Source organism: Melospiza melodia, chromosome 13 (genome assembly GCF_035770615.1).
Source record: "Melospiza melodia melodia isolate bMelMel2 chromosome 13, bMelMel2.pri, whole genome shotgun sequence".
In the NCBI taxonomy this organism is placed as follows: Eukaryota; Metazoa; Chordata; class Aves; order Passeriformes; family Passerellidae; genus Melospiza; species Melospiza melodia.
The window spans coordinates 18,207,194-18,229,392 of record NC_086206.1 but is presented as its reverse complement, the minus strand read 5'-3'; the positions used below and the strand labels follow the sequence as shown (position 1 = coordinate 18,229,392).

Below are 22,199 nucleotides of genomic sequence, written 5' to 3'. Positions count from 1 at the left end.
CAAGCTCAGACTGGGCAGTGGCAGAGCAGAAAAGCAAAGTCTGTCTCTCAGCTGCCCTCCCCATGTGCCTCCTCCATCATCTCCATCAGTCAGCTCTGCTGCCTGCCCTGCCCCGTGCCAGCACAGCCTCACACCACACAGCCAGCACTCAGAGCAGTGGGGCAGCTGCAGCTTTGTCACTGCTCCACTGGGATCCTGCAAGGCTTGGGGATGCCACCAAGCAAGGACACAAAGCCATGGCACAGTCAGCAGGTGGCACCATGGCAGCACCCAGGCTGGGCCCTCCCAGCTCCCCAAACTCCACTCACTGCATGGAAACTCAACCTGCATCAACCTGTGAAACAGGTCTGCAGCCACTGCTGAGGAACCATGAGCTAGAACCTTCTGAAGAACAGAATCAGGCTGGAAATATTTCAAGCAAATCAGCTGAAAATAGCAAGTAGGAGAGAGGGGAGCACTTCTTTCCACAGTTCTTTCCCTTTCAAAGACCTCTTGCAAAACATTAATAAATTTCTGCCATTTCCCCAGCCTCCAGAAGGCTAGCAAACACTAAGGGAGCAGCAGCAGCAGCCCCTCTGATCTGTCTGCTTCTTTTAACCAATTTAAAGGATGTTTTTCTTCAGCTTCATTTGATTATAGCTAGTTTAGACATCACTTTGAACAACAGAGAAGACCTCTTCATACAGAAATTAAAGTCTCTTTACAGCCATATCTTGCAAGAAAATTATATAATGAATTTACATCTACTGTTCTATTTTTGTGTCCTTTTATACAGGTCACTGTCATAAATCAGTCTTGATCTTCTAATAAAGACATGCTAATCTCCTTCACTTGTCAACAAGCCTTGAAACATCTGACCACAAAGTCTTTTTAAAATTTAATTTATGAAAGAAGAATAATTCAATTTACCATTATATGCAAGACAAAAGTCACTGGAGGAACCAAGCTTGCCAGTTATGACTGGAGAACAAGGTGACTACACAAAAAATTCAATGTAAGGTAACATTTTGAATGGTTACCACATATAGTAAGGTGGATTCCACTACCAGAACCAAGAGATAAGAAATGAAGTAATTGGATGCAAATTCAAAAGAAACAGAAGGAGATGAGCCATGCAGTGTGGGGAAGTGCCTGTGGGATGTATAGCATCCCTAGTGTCCTTCCTATGACAAAAGCCTACATGGATCATCAACTATAAACACTTGAAACAGAAATGCATCAAATTTCTTATCTCTAGTTTAGAAATTCCCTAAGTTACAAATCGTTGGAGTTAGGGTTGGATCATGAAGAAATATCCCTGTACATACACACATTCCTCTATAGAACTATGGCATCATTTAGGTTGGAAAAGACCTGTAATGAGCACTCAACAGGGAGCTGTGGGCACGAGGAGGGGTGGGGGCAGCAGTACCCTGCACTTGGGGCATTGCAGAGTGCAGGGGAAGAACCACAAACTCCCTGTGTGACCAAGGGGCTTCTCCTGTCCAGGGGCACTCAGGACCTGGTGGCTCCAGGGCTTGTTAGAGGGAAAAGTGGAGTGGATGGGCCTTCAGTAACAGCCAAACCGGGTGTGAAATGAGCCACAGGCACATGGCACAGATCTCATGTGAATCAGAGTGCAGGAACAAGGGGTGAGGCAGCAGGCAGATGACTGGATGGCAAGTTATTGTCTGAGTTTAGAGCTGCAGCAGTTACCTTTTAAACTCATCGTGATAAAATTCTGATTTGCACGTCACCATCTCACTGGCTTGGCTGTCGTCACGACTCCTGACCCCACCAAATACATAAAGCTCAGAGGCAACTCCACAGGCCACTGCCCCAAATCTGAAAATCCAAACAAGGAAAAAAATATTAATGCCATGTATCAAAACCCTTTTGCATACCCCTCTGAACTTTCTTCATCTTTTACTCTTTTATTTATTTATACACACAGATGCCTTAAATATCCAACAAGATGAGTCATGGATATTAATTGTAAGCACCTAATTCAGATCACAAAAAAACCACAAAACAGTAAGAATATTTCTGTCTAAAAATACTGTGAAGTTCCAATTGAACTATACTGTAATTTCTTGCTTTCACTTTGCATCAGGGAAATAGTGCTTGTAACATCAGGGCTATGTTTCTACAAAATTTGTATTTATTGCTTGGATTCTTGTGTTTACTCAGCCACATGTTAACTACAGGCCACCACAACTCAAAAAGACCTGGTGAGATTCATAGGCCATCTTCTCAGATTCATCAGAAAAAGGACACTTTCCTCCCATCAGAGGGTTGGAAAAGCTACCTAGTCCCCCCACTTCCATTTTCCCTCACCTCCTCTCTTTGAGAGGACAGATTGCTGTCCACTGCTGAGTCCTGGGGTCGTAACACTCCACAGATTCAAAGAGTTTTCCATAGGAGCCTCCACCCATTGCATAGATTTTCTTCTTCATAGCTGCATAGCAGCCAATCTTATGGGGAAAAAAAAGGGAAAAATATATCTGAAATGACACACAAATGCACAGTATTGAGAGCTCAAAGCTGTCTGTACACACACACAGAGGCATTTGGATTGCCTATACCCCATGGCAAACAATGTGAGGCATAAAAATGCTCAGGGACAGTTTTGTTTTGGAGTATAAAAAGAGAAGAAGCTGCTCACTCTCATTTCATTTTGAGACTTTTTGCTACAGCTTCTACTTGAAGCAAAAGATTAAAATACATATTTTTATACATATATACATACACACACACATACATATATCTGCATTGACTATTTAACAAGAAGCAACACAATAATATAAGATGTAGTTTTTACCTTTCTAACCATGGTCAAGTCTGGCTGCTTGGTCCAGGTCCGGCTATAAATATCATAGCTCTCCATAGAGATCAGCTCCCTTTCACCATCCTCACCTCCCAGAATATACAGAATCCCATCAATCTCTACCACACCAAAATTGTGTCGTGCCTAAGGAACATCAATAAAATCAACATTGAAAAATATAACTGCCATTGGGAATAAATGAACACAATCTTATTTTTCAGACTAAGTGTCTGCAAAGTGCTATTGGTATTATGCCTGGCTTTTGTTTTGTTTTTTTTTAATGGTGAAGTCCTAAACTTCATAAGCATAAAATTATTAATTTAATCAACTAAACAAAATGAAGGGTATCAAAAGGAGAAAAAAAAAAGCAGAGTAGCACAAGCCAAAGAGACCACAGAGAAATCTAGGAAGAGAGCTTGGCCATATTTCAGTTCCATAGTGGTGGTCTCTACAATGAAGCTGCTGCTTTCAGGTCTCTCTAGCAGCAAAGCCTGAACTCATTCTCTGTGCAAAGGCAACTCTTCTATTTTTTATGTATGAGCCCAGCTACCCCTCAGTCTCATGGCACACATATCACAAGCAGGAAATTTAATGCATCATAACTAAAATTGTAGTCAAATCTACATGCCTTTGTCAACCAGAGATTGCAAAGAGGAAAAATCTGTGGTAAACAACTTCTTAATAAACACCCTGTGCTGATTTACAAAGATAAAAACACAGGTGTATTGAGGATATATGTTTACAAATAACAAACTGTTACTTTTTGATGGAATGTAATTATGAAGAAGGAAGCATTAACTCAAACCAAACCTAAATATGTCTGTGCAAGCCAAGTTCTGTATGTTGGCCAGTCCTCTGTCCATCTTTTCTGCACAGTCCGATCCCTTTGTCCATCTCAGAGGTCTCTTGTTTTAGAAGGCCAGTACACGCAGAACATTAAGTATACTATAGGACTGATTCATTATGAAATTCCTGAAATTTTGTAGTTCATCTTATAGTAAGCTCTTCACCAATTGTTTAGTTTTTCCAGATCCAGCAGTCAGCATCAGACCACAAGAACAACAGGATATAAACAGAAGTCAGTCTGCAGCATGATTTTGAATGTGTAAGATGCAAGTGACTGGAGATTCAGAATAAAATTTTGCAGAAGAAAAGGAACATTTTGCCAAAGTAAAAACTTAAATCCCAACAGTTAGATAGAGATCTTGCCTCATGCATTGGTGGTAAGGAACTCCATGAATTGGTGTCTGGATCATATTTCTCTCCAGAGCTTAGCGTTCCCTTGTTTTCATCCTGACCACCAAGCACAAATAAAAATCCTTCTGTAAAACAAAACGTAACATGATCTTAAGAAAAGGACTCTCAAGAAGAGGATTCACACCTGCACACTGAGTAAAACAACATGACTGGTGAGCTGTATTCTGAAATTCACCAAGAGATCCAGACCAGTCACAGGTCAGAGTCTGGACTGGAGAAGGTAAAGCACATACTTACATCTGACTCAAGTCTGCCCCTGCAGATACCCTTCAACAAATTCAGTGATGCAGCAACTACAATTTACTTAAAACATGAAATACTCCTGGAGAGACAGATGTAGCAGATTCCCACAAAATGTTGCAGGAATAGTGATTTTAAGACACTTAGATGACAGGGATTTTCACAGAATCAAGTACAGTTTTGGGCAGACAAAGGGGAAGCAAGAAATAACCCCAGTGCAGTCAGTCTTGAAGAAGATATATTATTATAAGCTGTATGTCAGATTTTGAGGCACTGGTAAGTTTTGATAGCATGGACTTTACAAAGATGAAGTTCCCCTTTACCTGCTGACAATACTCCATGATTGATCCTTGGAATACTCATAGGAGCAAGTTCAATCCAGAGCTGTCTATTGGGATCATAAAGAGGACACATACACCGCATCACTGAGGTTGGTTTCCGTGATCTGAACACAGGGTGGGGAGGGAACAAACAGAAACAGAAAGACAAAGACAGAGTTTTACGAGTTCACTGTTAACAGCTCGTGTCCAAAGCTGGCTTGTTCTTGTTTTCCTGTATATTCATCACGTGGCATTTCCCTGGTAAGGAGAAGATCCCCAAACCAAACATGTAAATTGAGTTTGTATTGTACAGACTTGGAGACACAAAAGCTGATTCACTTCATTCCTACTGTATCTGCCTGTAACTTTTTTTATGAACTTTGAATGAGCTGAGAAGAACTGATAGACAGTATTAGTAATGTCTGAGTAAAATGATTCACAAACTGACATGCAAAATGTTATCTGAGTGGTTTACTGCACTTCTATAAAAAGCTAACATCTAAATGCTAAATTTATTTAAACAGGACTGAACCCTCCCTTCTGCTGCAGGGGGTACTCTAGAGAAGGAAGGGATTATTGTGTGGAACAGGAATTTTCGCCTTATCTCAGATGCACCAATAATGACTATTTTTTTTTTTTGGAACCACATCTATTATAAACAAAACAGTTTAAATCACATGTTCATTACCCCTAAGTTATGTTAGACATGTTTTTCAGATCATCAGAAAGGATTCTGTTTTTAAGCCTATTCAGTTTAAAAAAATCTAACCAACACTTACTGAACAAACAACCCTACTCAAAGTTTACTACATGTTGAATGTCAGAAACAAAATAACTATTTATTGCTGAATCACCCCCAAAGGTATTTCAGGTGTGTCTGACCAACCTAAAACAAACCCAGATGATAGAGTAACAGGCAATAGGTGCCCACATCTGTGTTTTCAGAGCGGTGAGCGCGGGCACTGGGACCAGGTGTCACACCACTGCACACTTACACTCTCTCTTCCCCCCCAACAGTCACGATGCACTCGGAGTAGCCCCGGGGCTTGAAGGAGGCCAGCATGGCCTCTCCCTGCTGCGGGGGTGTCAGGGGGATGTTGTTGCACTCCTTGACGATCTCGCGCACCAGCGGCTCGCTCATCATCTGCTCGCGCAGATACGCCGCGTCCAGCCCCGACACCCACACTGCCGACATCACATCCTTCATGTGGACCTGGGGACAGGCACAGACACAAAGTCACCCCCAGCACGGAGGCACCTGGACATGCAGATGCTTCTGTGCTTAGTAAATACTTGAGAGTTTTTGATACTGGTGAGTAATAAACTAAACAAGAGAGTGTTAGTAAGGAAATGCATCAAGTCCTCGAAGTTTCTCTGTAAACATGCTACTTGCTTTCTCATCATCTAAACAAGATTATATAATCAAATGTCAAAATGGTGCCTTTTATTCTTAATGCCTATTAAATAATAAGGCAGCAGATAATATATCAACCACACAGCATTCACTCTTTTACTGCAATGCTGTGGTCTGCATCTCAGGCAAAATTCAATAAATTCTGTAAGATTAGTCCTGAAAGAAACAGATTTCAAGTTCCCACTGATTAGAATGAACACTCCAATTTGTGACATGCTCAAAATACAAACATTTGGATGTCCTGACCTTTCTGGATTCTGAATCATGAGAAATCCACCTAATCACCGCTTCAAAGACGTATCTTTCGTTTCCAACATTGAGCTTTTCCATGGACAGCACTTCTTTCAGTTTTTGAGGAGTCAGTTCCAAGAATTCCTCTGTGCTGCTGACATCTCGAAAGTGAGTTTCCAGATACTCTGAGGCAAGGTAGTGAACATGATGCAAACAATAGTGCAGTGCAAAGTCCCGAATACCAATACAGTTCTCAGCAGCTATGCAACCTTCTAAAAACTCACAGCAGAGAGTTTTTAAGTCTGTAAGCAGCAGGAGATCAGCTGCCTGTACCACATCTTGGATAGTTTCTTCATTTAGCCTGATCTGCAAGAATTAATTTAGAAGTTATAGCTACTATCACTCATTTGTTCCATGACATGCCCGCATTCATTACACTCATTCTCAGTGGCTGAAAAATGGAGTATTAATGCCAGTGTAAGAATCAGGAGAAACTGATATGACTGCTAACCATTAATTAATTAACACAGGGTTGGAAAGGCATTTGCTTGACAGAAGGTGTGGAGCAGAAATTTTGATAAGTTCCTGAAGTAAACAACCATAAAATTGCTCATCTCATCTGGGAACCTAAAATGAGTTTTGCTGTAATCAATAAATACATTCTTTTAAACACACATGAGAAATGAATTTCAAGCCAAATCTGCCTTTTTTTTTTTCTGCTGAAAGCTAACCTTGTTCAGCAATCTCAGTGTGGTTACAAATAAACTGGACATACCAACTTTAACTCTTGCTAAGGCTCCTGGCAGGCAGATGTGACAAGAGGCCACAGAGGTGGGCACAAGGGGCAGGGAGGGAGGTGCCTGGTGTACTGTAACCCTCAGTGATGGGGTCTCCATCTCTGTGGCTACCAAAGCAGTCCTCTGTCACAGCTGACAAACACTGCCTGTTTTAAAGCAGATTACTGAAGGTAGCCACCAATTTTAATACAAGGATTTGACATTGACTCTAAATTTTAAAGTCCTCCCCTGCTACACAAGAAGAGGAGACAACTCCTGCAGAGCCTACTGCCTCTACTTCATATGCACAGTCCCACTCTGCAGAAGTTTTATCACAAAGCTTTAAACTTCTTTCAGGATAGCAGTGTTAAAACTCCAGTTATTTTGGCAAATAGTCCAAGTTTTCCAAATAGGGGGTTTTAATACCATACCTGCCCACTGAAAATGTAGTCTAATATCTCTTTCATGATATCAACAGATATCCCTTCGAGTTCAATCTTGTACGTTGAGCCATCATCCTTTGGAGGATTGTAATTCAATTTTGTTCTAAGAGAAGAGAAAAGGAAAAGAGCAAAGTTCAAAATCTGGGCACTGGTTGCTGTCAGTTTCTGAAGAATCTGAGATCTCAGAATATGGATGTCTTGAGCCACAACAGAGATATTAAAACCTTTCAATGTGATGGAAAAACTGTCCCTCGAATTACCACATAGGCATGGCCTCTGATACTGCTCATCACTTTTCCAAACTTAACAAATCTGTCAGCCTTGCAAACTACCCAGGCCATCAAAGAGCCAAAGTATGTTTTATCCCAGCTCATTCATCACAAACATTCAAAAACTTCACTCAGACTTCCAACAGAACAGCGGCTTTGCTGACAGATAAAACACGAGAATTTGCTTTGATAAAGGTGGAAAAAACCCAAAGCAAAACAAAACCAAAACTTTTTTTACCAAGGAAGAAATAATTAGAGTTAGCAGATGTGATCAGAATATTCACTGGCAGCACAAACATTTGGATTGCATTACCATTTTGTGTAGTTTATGATGTTATCAGCCTAATGCTGTGCCTGGCTGTAACCAAGCCATGCACTCACAGTTGCAGGGAACAGCCCATGTGCTGCTCAGCAGAGCTTTAAATATTCATCTACATCAGTGGACACTTCACTTACAAGCCATTTCTTTAAACATACCAGGAGAACTGTGATCTGCCTGTGAATAGAATGGTGGAGGCTAGGGGAAAAGGTGAGGAAGTAATAATAGCACAGCAGACACTTTGCTTTCCACCAGCTGTCAGTGCAAACACTTCTTACAGGAGAGACAACTTTAATGTTCAAAAGGGAGCAGCATCCACCAGTTTGTTGCAAACAGACACAAGAGCTAATAAAAGACCAGTTTTTTAACATATTTTCCCACATTTTGGTCAATGAAGAATACATTATATAAAACCAAGAAAGTTTGTTTCCCTACTTCTGTGTATACATAGTGACCTACATCTACACCACAGCACACTAAAATTAAAAGCTTTTACAACTTTTTAACATTCATTTGAATATATCCTTAGATAGAATCCATTTCTTAATGTGAAAAGCTGTGGCTCTGCTAAGCTGAAAGTGTCCAGCCTCCTGCTATCCACACTCATGCTAAGCAAATACATAAATAGGTCTTAGCTAAGGGCAGATTCTGCCTCACTTACTCATATTGGAATAAATTAAGTTTCTCACAAATTGAGCTGTAACTCACATCAAATAAAACCTTAGTCTGTAAGGAGCTATTTTTAAGTGTGAATAAGGGCAGTAATTTTAGCCCTTTAGTTCATCATCCTTGTGGTCCTGCCTTCACATTCCTTTTCTACTCTGCTGAGCCCCCGGAGATAGCGGTGCCCATGCACCAGGGCTGGAGCTGCTTCCCCCTGGCACAGGTTACAATACAAATAACAACAGCAGCGTGGCGTGGGTTAGGAAATTGTTTATTTCCTAACACCTGGAAGGAGATTAGGAAAGTTATGTGACTCCCATTAAAGCTCATGCTGTAATAGCAGGCACTGATTTACAGCTTGTCAGCTGAAAACTCCTGCCCCAAATGTACATTTCCAGCAGAACATACAACTTGTACCTCAACCTGAGCCATCCTTGCCCATGTGCAGTGTGCATTTTCCATGTCTACAAGCTCCAAACAGAGCATATACAAACAGGGCAACGTGCATTTAGACTTCTAACAGAGCAAAGGCTTCTTTACACACATTTTCAAATCTATCCAAACTACCTCCATTTACACCTGATTTCGGGGATTCTTGGTTTGTAACAAAAGGCACTTCTGGATTCCTAGGATGAAACTGTGTATTCTTTTAATTTAACATAAAATGTATCAAGTTTCACAGAGTCTGGCTTCCTTCAGCAGAAAAGACAGTTGGGTGATCTCTGGATCCCACATGAGTCAGGTACCTGTAAGTAGCTGTTATGATCCAATACACAGCACTATCCACACAGAACCTGGGGTGTCCAACACACTGAGGGGCTTGAAACAAGTCCAAGGCATATAATAAGCAGGTTGATGCCAGCACTAATGGGGAGATTAGGGAAAGGCCTGGTGCTATTTATCACTAACTTTCATCTTAGCATCACCTGTACACACCCAAGCTAAATCACCTCATTGCGTGGACTTTACACTGGCGCCTCCTGTGTTGTTCAGAGTTTTTGGGTCTTATCAGGGTAGATGTTCTAATTACTGTGTACTTTTTCAGGCATCAACAGCTTGTGAGCTTTAAAGAAATTACCTAGGCCCTAATGCAAAGCCAAAACACGAAGCCAAAGCAGAAAAATAGCCTTGAGAACAAATCAAATTACTTCAAAGTTACAGACACTTGTATCTAGGCAAACATTCACCTTATGCAAATGCTTCCCAGTTCAGATTAAGTTTTGTTCCTATCATCTGTCATGGGAAGCAATAGTGATGCATCTGTCACATGATTTTAATTTGTTGGTTAATAAAATATAAGGTTATTTATTTCAGTACAAGTACTTCTGAGCTATGCCAAGAGAGCAATTCCCAAAGGCAGCTGGAGGTACTCCTTGTAACTCACATCAAAACTGCAGGACAGCAACAGCCTGTTGGGAAGAGGGGAGGAAAAATATGATGCAAGGACATGTTATAACCAGGTTTGGGGCTGGAAAAGTTTAAAAAAAAAATCATGAGTCCAAATGGAAAGAAAGCTGAAGGAGGAGAGAAAAGTAGGAGGTGTGCAAGCAGAGGGCAAGGAGCCACATCTCCTCTTGCATCACCCAGCACCAGCTGTGACCTGCACCCACACCTCGCCTGCAAACTGAGGCCTGGGCATCCCTGTCATAACACCAGAGACAGAACGAGAAAGTTTCCAAACAAATTTGTTCCCAGCTCAGAAAACAATGGGCAGCACATGGAGAAATACTTAACCCTTGCCTACTATCAAATTTCACTTTAGAAAGTAAGTTAGCAGCTATGCTTAAGCAGAGGCTTTCCAATCTGTCATCCCAGAAGGAGGATGCCTTCTTGCTGCCATGCTCCTCCTCAGGGTGATTTATTCAGCTTGTGATTTGTGTGGCTGAGAGCTGGAAGTGGCAACCAGCAGCCCAAGGTGCAGAGATGGGCCAGCTGCAGCACAGCTGCTCCTAACGCAGGCATGTGACAGCTCCCTACTGAGGACAACATTTCTAATTACTTTAAAAGCACTCCAAGCTGCCAAACCACAGCTGAAAAGGCTGCCTCAGTCTTCCTTAATTCAGATAGAAGACCAGAACATCGAGATCTAGAAGGAAATAACCCTCCCAGCCAGCCAAAACCCCCATGAGCTGGGAGCAGAGCGCAGGCAAGACAGAGCTGGAGGAAATGAAACAAGGCAACTTCTTCATCCTGTTTTCTCAAGTAATTTAATTTTGAGCAACTTAACTCCATACATGTTTTAAAACAATAATTTCCATTTTTTAATTAAGACCATGATTGTAAGTTGAAATTGCTTCCAGTAACATTAAACTGTTCCATAAATGCTCAGCATCCACCCCAACATCCTGTGCCTCGTCAGGAAAACTGCTGGCACACACAACACCTTGAGCCAGTGGCATAAGAACAAATGGGTTGATGTTGTGTTTTGATGTTGTCTGTGTGACAAATTTAGAATTTGCTGTTCCACATCACTTAAGGAATACAATCCTAATGAGTCATCTGAAACGCTCTACATGAGGCAGAATGAGGATAAAAACTCCAGTACCTCTTCTGTGTAGGTAAGCAGTATAAGCAAGGTGAATCCTCAAAATGAAAACACAGGCTCAAGAACTGATATTGATGCTGCTAGGAACAACAATTTACATCTAATGACATAAAACAGATTCAAATAATTAAAAAAAAAACCCACAAGCAAAAAGCAAAACAGGAAAATAAGAGTGTCCACAGCTCTTATTAAAATTAGGATGGAACTTCTAACTTACTGTTATTTTAAAAGAGCAGAACAAACCAAAGCACAACCAATACTGCTGACCTTACAGCCAACCCCTGTGAAAGCACTGTTGTGGGACAGTTAAGATTTATAAGATGCAGATTGAAAAAAAAATCCATATGTCTGAAAACTTGGTTTTCTTACATTTTACAGTTGAAAGTTTATAGGAGGGGAATAATCACTTTTAAATACTCAACTAGACAAGACAACAAACAAAATGAAAATTCAAACACAGAACTTGGCCACCACCAACACCACTTTCTTTCCTGAGTCAGACATAATTGTGTGGGAATATTTTCATCTTTGAAATCTCTGCCTTATCTGTAAACTACTAAGAAAAGAAATCTGATGTGTTTTTAGAATGGTCACATAAGTTATACAGAGAACAAGAGCACAACTCTTGGAAAGCTTTAATCCTTGGAGTGCTGGTATATTGGAACCTAAACAAACAAAGAAAACACCTGTCTGCAAAGACTGAGCCTACCAGAATGCTCCAGACCACATCCACCACAAGCAGGTTGTTGATATTTACAGTGAACAGCCATCAGAAAATCTGGGAAACAAGAGACAGACACTTTGGGTTTGATGCTTTGCAACACAAAACTTTTACCTGCTCTCACGTCACCACGGTGCAAACATAGTTTGCTGACCTACTTACACTGCAGGGTGTCAGGAACCAGACAAGAGGGAGACACTTGTTCTTTTGGAAAGGAGCTGTCTTCCCAAATTAACGATTTTGTTCCAGATTAGCCATTAAGGGCTGGTCTACACATGCTTTGCCAGTATTGCCACACTAGCAAACTTTAATATTCACGTAGCAAAGCTGTCCTTCGAAACCAAAGGGCAATAAAATTGGGGTTTGATGATTTATCCTTTACCTGCACCAGTGTTTTGGCCTTCTCCAGAGAGCATCAGCATTTTAAAATGAAGTTGGACCTCCAACAAACTGTTCCAGCAAAGACATGCACCAAACCTAAAACATGCTCACAAGGATGACTCAGTCCCAAAAATGACAAGTGAGTACTTGGAGATTTTGCATCAGTAAGGAGAAAACAAAAAATCTGCTTTTGATGCAAACATAAGGTCAATTTAGTCTCCTGGTCTGGGCTTCCTTATGTAGGTTTTAGTCTTTCAAGTACAAGCTTTCCATCGTCAATCTAATTAAGTCCCAGTTAGGACTGACCATTTTAATGGTGAAGTTTTTCATTTGTCTGCCTTTCTCCTTGCAATGTTTTCTCCCATACAGGCTGGTCCTTCTACGTGCAAAAAAACTCCTTAATAATCACATTATTAAACAGGTCAGACATAAAAACATGATGCAGCAGTTCACTCCACCCACCACCATCCCCTAAAAAGATATTTTACAACCAAATCAGAAGGTTTCCTTTGAGGTCACACCCTGGCCTTTAGCACCACACATAAAAGTCAGTCTTCACCACACCCTGCAAAGGGTGCCAGCTCTCAGAAGATTTTGGCTATGCCTCTCCTGTGTCTCTCTCCTTAAGATTATCTCCAAGTCCAACTTCAGATCTCAAGGCAAACGAGTCCATTTAACAGCTCAGCACAAAAACTTGCAAAGTTGCTTTGTTTGCTTTAAGAGAAACAAAAACTGTGATATATAACTTATTTTTTTCAACTATTTAAAAGTTTAAGTCAGGCAAAAATGTGGCTTCAATAAGAAAAGGAACAGGGCAATTCCTTCAACAGCAGCACAAGGGACCTGTACAGGGCTCATGGGCTTTGCTCAATGAAGAGCTTGTTTACCATGAAAATCTGAAATTACCCTGATTACACTGAGCTCATCCAGAGCTAGATTGTAATCTAAATTGGAAATCTACCCTCAACCAGAGTGTCTTGCCTAAACATGTGAGTTAGCCCTAAGTAGACAGAACACACACTCAACAAACTGTGCCCAAGGACGGACCCTGGCAGCTCTCAGCAGCACCAAGGACCTGATGCTTCATTTCACTTTGGGTTTCTTTAGCCAGCACAGAAAACAACCAAGCAACTGCACCAGCTGAGCTTGCCAACAAGTGACACACAGTGCCAGATCAGCTGCTGGGCACCTGTGGTTCTGCACCCTGTGCATGCCACAAAGCACAGCTCAGGCTCATCTCTGATGTGGTGGAGCTCACCTGGTTCAGCAGTCACTGCTCATCTGTGACAGAAACACCTGCTGGGTTTAGAGAGGTGGTTTGGGTTTGGTTTTCTTCTGCTCCACCTGACACTCAAGTCCGCTCACTGAACAGATTCCCAGCACTGTCACACTTTTTAGGAAGCAGTTTACAACCAGGACTTCCTCAGAAAAACAAGGGAAGACATTTTTGAAATAGTTTTAAGCCAAGAAATTAAGAGTGTCTTACTTGAAATATGTCTTCTTTCAGATTAACTCCACTTTTAAACTTGTTAAAAATGCTTTTTTAGAAGAAACAAGTACAGTGTTATACAGTACCCATGCTGCTAAATTTGCTGTTAAATATAAGAAACACAATGCTGTACAGCATGTATGTGTCTAATAACCCAAATATTCCTGATTATTATTATTCAATTAATTTAATTTTATTTCATTTTATTCCTGTAAATATTATTATTTAACAAATGCCAATAGATCTGCTGGGAAAACTTGGATTAACCAAGTTTTTATACCTCACTTATCCTTACAGCACATGGGAGCAATAAGCAACAGAGTTGGAGAAAGATTTTCATAATTGATGGTAAGTATGAAGTCAAATGGACAAAATTATAAGTGCATGAGTAGTGTTGTGGAACAGCTGGAATATGTTTGGAATCCAACTGAGGGAAGCACCGGAATTCTGGATATGCCCAGAGCTGGAAAACACAGATCTGCAAGACTTTCCCAGAAAGCAATGCCACAGCCAGATGGAAAAGGAACCAGGAACATGGATTTCATCAGGAGTCTCCAACACAGAGCACTCCTCATGTCCATAAACAAGAGCTGCAGCAGGCAGCCCACATCATCCAGGGGATGTAAACCAACATGCCTGAGGACATAAACCAGCCACCAACCACATGGTATTAGGGACATACTTCCTTGATAGGGACCAGGACTTTCAGGGCTGTGCATAAGCAGTGATTTATTTTGGTTTTTTGGACATATTAAGCTATGGCAAACATAAAATATGAAAGGCAAAGACAGGAGTGGAGACTCCTCTGTGCATGGGTAGCACTACATTGGTACTCAGTACCAGCACAGAGAGAAACTTCTGTACAATATGCAAAATAAGAGTCTGAACAGAGGGAGGAAACAAATCCTTTCAAATCATTCATTACTGTTCATATTTGTCAGTCCATGCCAGAAAAAAGTTCCTTTAGTAACTACAGATGAGACCAACACAAACAAAACAGGTTCAAAGAATTAAAAAAGAACACCACCAAAAAAACCAAAACAGAAGTGAAGCATTTCTGACTCATCAGCTCCAGACACATCAGCCTGTTCCAGCCACAAAATACATTGTAAATCAAGGGAAAAAAAGAAGAAGAAAAAAGGTTCTTTTAATAATAAAGTTTTGCCAAACAAGGCAATTAATACAAGTGTAAAGGTGAGCTACAGAGTATAAATTACCCAGACATCCCAAGCAGCCCATCCTGCCACACCTTCCGTCCCAGCTCGCCTCTTACGTCAGGCACGCAGATGAGCTGCGCGTCTGCAGGTACAAAGAAAGGACAAGAAATTTCATCTCTGCTTCTCCTGGGTAAACAAGATGCTCTGATTCCCAGTTCTCCCTCTGCCTGACGTGTAGCAGCGGCCCAACTGTATTTTTTTTACTATTTTGGGCTGGGTAAGAGCCTTATGGCTTCTTCCCTTCAGGCGATCTCTAGGGGCCTGTCGGAGCAGGAATATAATTAACAACTCCCCATTCAAGCCTGGTATAGTGACTTCTAAATCCCTTTTTAAACCATAAACTTTTAACATACCTCTATCACTGTTGCCCCTCAACTACTTATCCAAACATAACATGCATGTAGGCACTTCTGAGTTGTGCCAGGCAGAGTTTCTGGCCAAGGCAACTATTTTGATTTATAGCCTCTCAAAGTCACAGAGACTTTACAACTCAGCTACCACTAAAACATAATAGGCTGCATTTCAATTTATTTTTTTAAAATGAAAACCAAAACAAAATTATGTCAAATAAAAAAAAAAAAAAAAAAAAAAAAAGTCTGCAAGCAAATTCTGGCCTGATCTGTTCCTGACTTCCTACTGCCAGGGCAGCCTCCAAAGCTCCCAGGAAACTGCCAGAAACAAACTTCTCAAAAGAAATCCTGAAGACAACAATGGCTTTAGAGCCCTCCTTGACAGTGCAGTTACCACAACACCACTCTGCACACCCAGTGAAGAGGGAACAAGCCGTGGCACAATTACAGCATGATCTGGCTAAAGCAGAACTTGGGAGCACGGCGTTCTGACAGCCAAACAGCTCCCAGCTCCAGCTGCCATTTGTGTTTCTGACCTCAATATTCATCTCAAATTAAAGAAAGTTTTAAAACACTATAAAATATCTCTATAAATGTCACTAAAGACCAAACAGGTACCAGGAAATAAGCAGCAGAAGCTCCTGGCATGTGTTGGCTCCTACTTGACCCTGCTCTACAGTATTCATTGTCCAACAGGTGTAACAAGAAGGGCCCAGTGGCACCTCCAGGGTGCAGGAGGTACATCCCAGCCCACCTCCCACAGCAGCACTCACAGATGCTCCCAGACACACTCACACAGGGATGGAGCCTCAGCAGGCTCCCCTTGTGACAACTGCAAATGCTCCAAGTGCCAGCACACAGAGGAAAGGGCAGCAGGTCAGTGATGGGGGCACGTCCCCCCACATCTTCATGGAAATCTATTTCAGCATTGCCTGTGGCTGTGCAGGGTCCTACAAGGTCTGCAGTGTTTTAGGAATGTCAGAAGGTTGAACAGGACAAGTGAGAAGATGCAAAGGCTGTCAGGTTATTTCTGACCAAAACCCATTTACAAGCAGTGCAGCTATTTATAAGTACATAAAAATAATATGAACTTAACCTTACATTTACATTCTTGTTTAGTTATATTCTGCTCCTCTGAAAAAAGATTTAAATAAGATTACTGGTCCATTACTGAGTTTCAAAAGCCTTGGGGAACAGTATAGAACACATACAGCCATCTGAAATCTGCTCACGCAGATGCGTGAAAATCAAAGACAAAAACTTGCTGAGGTAACAAAAATGTCTTAATTCAATTTGTAATGCAGCAGCACAATCCCTGCGTAACAACATTAAATTTGTCCAAGAATAAGGGCTTAAATATCCTCTTTGTTGAGGTAGTTCCCACGTGCTCCCTGTGTTCCAGGCAAGCAGACAGTAGGTGAGCAAAATATAAAGAGTTGCAAGTTTCAGCTGGCCAGGAACGACTCATGCCAGACAGTGACAGATCTGTTGGGATGGGAACATCTGCTGCTACTGCTGAGGATACCAGGAATGCTTGGACCAAATCTAGCCTATAAAAGGTTGGCAGATCTATGCCACAAGTCAGGCCAAACTTACTAGTGCAAGCATGGTTTGCTCAGGGAAAAGCCCTCTCACGCCACTGTGATTTACATCAAGCTCTCAAACGAAATAAATTAAACAAGGGCAAGGATCTACACTAAGGCAATTGCCAGGACAAAGAGTGCTACCAAAAAAAAAAAGGGCAGGTTTCTGGCTGATTTGTTACAGAAGAGAAAACCAAGAGCTAACCTGGCTTGAATATAACCACTCTGGGATGCACAGCAGCATCACCTTGAGCCAAACCACACTTTGTCCTGTGGCGGTTTCTTCCTGAGGAACCCTCTTTTTCTCAGGCTCAGGAACATACCACAAGATGTTAGAGATATGCAGGGAGACTTCTGTCCTTTGTACATGGCAGGATTTGCTCCAGGGGCACACAGAGGGATTAAATAAGCCTGTACCTATAAAGGAATTCTGTAGGAATTCACACAATCACCCCAGACCTCTCTGGTCTGAGAGAGCTACAAACCACTTGGCATTAAGCAGTTGAGGCAAAACCTCAAGAATGAAACTACCACAAAAACTAAAATTCTTACTGGTCCCACAGACTGAAAATTTTTAAATTAAACAGTTTTTTTTAATTTTTCTGTACTTGCAGAAGCCACCCTATGGATCAGACAGGCAGGTGGGGCCCATGACACCAATAACACTTCCAGTGTGTCTCTGTGCTCCTTCATGCCTTTTTTCCTCTCCCCACTGAAGCTGCTATCTTTGAGCTGCATGGATAATCCAGTTGCCAAATACCTAGGGGGAAAACACATCACTATAATTTACAAGAGTCCTACTCATAACCAGTCAGCCAAACAGCTTCCATGCAAAACTAAAAAACAGGTAACGCTCCTCTCTCCGTGGCTGCACAAATCCTTCAGCACACACAGACTGCTCACACCCAACCACCCCCTCACAAAGTCCATGCCTACTTATTTTCCTACTCACACCCTAAACTAAGTATTCATGCAAACCCTACAGTTTCTGAACTCGCCCACCAACTTGCCCACAGCCACAGCACACAATGAGACAGCCAGACACTGAAAACACCACATCAACTCATCCTTCCACTGCTTCACTTCAAGGTTCACATAAACGATTCTTTTTATTCCAAGTTTTACTTCTGAAAGTACTTAATGGATTTTTCTGAGCTTTATATTGGAATTTTTCAAATGAGAGCAATCTGAATCAATTGGCATTTGGAGACTGTAACAGCCTGTGGTACCAGAGCTTTGGAGTCAGCTACCCTTAAAATATGGGGCAGGAAATTCTTTTTGTGTCTCCTGCAATAACTGTTTATTTAGAGGCCTAAACTGATTTTCTTTGAGAAAGCAACACCAAATAAATGGGAGTTGCACAGACTAGGTACAAGGTGGAGATTAACTTCAACTCCCAAAAAAGCCACTGTGTTTCCTTGGCTGGAAACACAATGCTCCAACATTGGCAACCTACCTGACCAATCCTACCCAATGTGAGGACCAGCTGGACTAAGAGAGAGATCCTGGAGTGATAAAAAGAAGAGAGACAGACAGCAAGAAAAAATTAGGCTCTGCAGAAGTGAGTAATACAGATGTGTTTCCTAATGTGCCATTCAAGAACTAGGTACACGTATTTTTGGTTCTTTACATCTTGAAAGCCTGAGAAGACATGAGTAAGCTTAAAAAAAAAAAAAAAAAAAACAAAACACAAAGCTCACACTTAATCATATTTATATATTAATGCATGTAACCTACTTTCACACATAGCTAATGAGTTCCTCCAAGAGATTTGAACCTGAACAATTCTGAGTTTAAAAACACCACAACTCTAATGACTACAAGTTTTGTTGCTAATGTAGTTGTGTCTGGAGCTCTTATTCCTCACTCACAATTAACCCATGTTTCCCCAGCACACTTTTCAGAGATTGACAAAATGCAAAACTTAAAGATGAAATTCTGTGAAAATGCACTTCTCCATAGGATAATCTACAGTATCTTTTAGTTAAGATTTTTTTTTTCACAGTAAAAAAATTGACATTTTCTGTAAACTCATCCTGCTGTAGCAGTAGAACAGCAGTTTTTCCAAGGACATGACCTCTTACCACCTACAGCAACTCTTCTGAAACCTAATGTCAGGCATATGGTCATCTAAAATATGATGTCCAATGACCTAAAAAGCATTCAGGCATTTTGAAGAGTATGAATCAATGCCTCATTTCTATTTCACATCTTTCATTTCTTTCACCACAGTCTTCCAAACCTGCTTCTCCAGACAAACAGTGACAAAAAATTATTAGTAGTACATAGGCACCACCATGTCCTTTTTGCAAATTCTTGATAATCTTCCTTCTATGTGCATTTTATTTCATATCTCAGCTCTGCTAGCTCAGATGATGCAGAGAACTGTTTACTTAAGTCTGTGCATGATCACTGCTATTTAAAAGTTCTTCACCAGCCTCATATTCTATTTATTTTTAGTTTATTTTTGTATTTGAGAATGTTTACGCTGTACTTCAGTGGTCACCCAAAATAATGTATTGCCTAAAAGCAGATGATATGACACTGCAGAAGGCTGAATTTTTTCAGACTGTAGCATAAAGAATTCCCATTCTTACCTAGCAAAAAAATGCAAATTTTATGACAACTTTACAGGAAGCAGCAGCTGAAAGAAATGTCCAAACAGTACACAAAGTCTGCTACAGATTTATGTTAATCCTGTGTTTAAATGGTACTGAAGGTCTGCTCCTACTTTACACATGAAGACAAAACAAATGCCTTTATTACTACAAATGAGTGGACTTAAACCCCTTTGAAATTAACCACTTGTATGTTTTGTTTACCTGCTCTGACATGCAGACATGTACCATAACACCTCGTGGAGGGTATATTCTTTTCACCTGCTGTCACTGGACTTGTCAGCACCGAGTGTGATGGGGTTCAGGCCGGTGTCAGCAGCACTCTCCATGACCTGGGTTTCCCTGCACACACAGCCCAGGAGCAGCTGCCTGCCAGGCTGAAACCATGACTGTGCTAATGCAGCTCATCCTCCCCAGCACTGGCTGTCAGTGGCACAGTTCTGACTGCACATGCTGGAGACAGCCCTGCCAAGAGCTGCCAGCGATCCTGGCACCGCCAGGCTTTGTCCCTCTGGCAATTTCCGAGCGATGTTCTTGGATGTTGTGGGGGCACAAGCGATGGGGAGACAATCCTGTATTTTTATTTTTTTAATTTAGAAGCCGGTGTACTTCAGAACCCATGACCACCACCTGGAGCCCTGTCTTGCTAAAAGACATTAAGGAGGAAAAAAATGATGCTGAAGTGCTGACTCGGTGTGGCCGAGGGACACACAGAGCCCAGCGCCTCACAATGCCCCTGGGATGCTGCCCCTCGGCCGGACACCTCCCTCACCATCCTCACACTTCTCTCTTTAGGGGTCACTACTTCACACCAGGCGCTGGGCAGCAATGAAGTTTTGGGGGGGATTTTTTCCCTGGTGGGTGACACAGCCTCTCAGAGCTGGAAAAGCAGCGGTGTGATGCCGAGAACACGACAGCCCCTGCGGAGGGGCCCGGCGGCACGGGAAGGAGGGAAGCAAGGAGGGAAAGAAGGAGGGAAGGTGGGGAGGAGGTGGCCCAGTAGCTGCTCCCACAGAACAGCGGGTGTTGGAAGGGAGCTCTGGAGATCACCCAGCCCAGCTCCTCTGCCTCAGGACAGGAGCTCCCACCTGGAGCAGGTGACACAGGAACGCGTCCAGCCGGGGTCTGAATGCCTCCGGTGAGGGAGACTCCACACCCTCCCTGAGCGCCCGGGCCAACTCCGGGCCGAGGCGCAGCCGGGGTCCGCAGACCGCCCCGCCGGCCCTCCCCGGCTCCTCCGCCCTCACCCGCGGCGGATCCCGCTCCTTACATAACCCCGGCCCCGCTCCCCGCAGCGCGGCCCCTCCGAGCGGCCGCCCGGGGGCCGCGGGCCCGGCCGTACCTGATGTAGGGGCTGGCGGCCGCCAGGATGTTCTTCTGCACCGGGATCTCCTCGCCCTCCAGCACCAGGTGCGCGTCGCAGAACCGCGTCTCCTCCCGGAACGAGCTGAGCGCCCGCAGCAGCCGCGCCGGGTGCTGCGGGTCCGACACGGCGCTCGGGCCCGACATGGTGCTGCTGCCGCCGCCGAGCCGGGCCGGGCCGGGCCGGCTCAGTCCCTGCCCTCACACCATGGCTGAGCGCCCGCCCGCCGCTGACATCATCTCCCGGCATCATCTCCCCGCGCCGCCCCGCGGGGGCGGCCCGGCCCGGCGGCCTCGGGCACCGCGGCCCCTCCGCGGGCGGGGCGGGGACGGCCCGCGGAAATCTCGGCTTGGTGTCCTCACGGCTTTGGAATGTCGCTAAAGGAGGTCCAGAGAAGGGAACGGAGCTGGGGAAGGGGCTGGGGGGGGCTCAGCCTGGAGAAAAGGAGGCTCAGGAGGGACCTTCTGGCTCTGCACAGCTCCTGGGCAGGAGGAGGGAGCCGCGGGGGGAGCAGAGTCTTGTCCAGGCAACGAGACACAGGACAAGAGGAAATAGCGCTGAGCTGCACCTGGGGAGGTTTAGGGTGGACATTCGGAGAAATTTCTTCCCAGAAAGGGTGATCAGACATCGGAACGGGCTGCCCAGTGGGGTGGTGAAATCACCACCCGTGGAGATGTCCAAGGAAAAGGCTGGAAGTGGCACTCCATGGGTGACACGGTGGTGTTTGGTCTTAGGTTGGACTCGATGATCCCAGAAGTTTTTTCCAATCTAATTGATTCTGTGATCCTGTAAAACTGGTCTTTTATTTATTTATTTATTTGTTCTCTAATATGAGCTGAAGGTGAATGTTGCAGGTGTAGGCACAAAGAAAAATAAGAGAATGAAAATTAAATACGGCAAGACTCATTGTGGCAGTGTCCCTTTCCACAGCTGCCCACTGGAAATGCGGCCTTCTCCAGCAAAAAAATATCTTCTTTACGACAGTTCACATGATAAATTTTAGGCTCTTTATTATCGTGCTCAATTGCAAATTAAGAGATTACTTGACTCCATCTGCTTTCTTAACAGCATCCAACATTAAAGTAGTGAAACTATTTGCACTGAGTGAAAGTGTTTCACAAACTGTGATCTGCTGTAAAACAGACACCCAGCTGATGCTGCTGGGAGGGACCAGCACAGCAGCTCCCTGTGCTC

The 22,199-nt window shown here is 43.0% G+C and overlaps 1 protein-coding gene across 2 annotated transcripts in view; it reads right to left on the bottom strand.

Moving 5' to 3' along the window:
- GAN (gigaxonin) overlaps positions 1 to 21,154 on the bottom strand; it is a 39,846-nt gene extending 18,692 nt beyond the window's left edge. For both annotated transcript variants that reach the window (XR_010029399.1, XM_063168078.1), the window contains exons 1-9: positions 20,985 to 21,154; positions 7,476 to 7,590; positions 6,284 to 6,634; positions 5,619 to 5,836; positions 4,627 to 4,748; positions 4,009 to 4,128; positions 2,801 to 2,943; positions 2,317 to 2,453; positions 1,696 to 1,824 (exon numbers count right to left, since the gene is read on the bottom strand). Coding sequence is in view for 1 of the 2 variants with exons in the window: in XM_063168078.1 (XP_063024148.1) it covers positions 1,696 to 1,824; positions 2,317 to 2,453; positions 2,801 to 2,943; positions 4,009 to 4,128; positions 4,627 to 4,748; positions 5,619 to 5,836; positions 6,284 to 6,634; positions 7,476 to 7,590; positions 20,985 to 21,151 (1,502 nt within the window). In the remaining variant the exon portion in view is untranslated. The remainder of the gene's footprint in view (positions 1 to 1,695; positions 1,825 to 2,316; positions 2,454 to 2,800; positions 2,944 to 4,008; positions 4,129 to 4,626; positions 4,749 to 5,618; positions 5,837 to 6,283; positions 6,635 to 7,475; positions 7,591 to 20,984) is intronic.
- Positions 21,155 to 22,199: the final 1,045 nt, after the last annotated feature.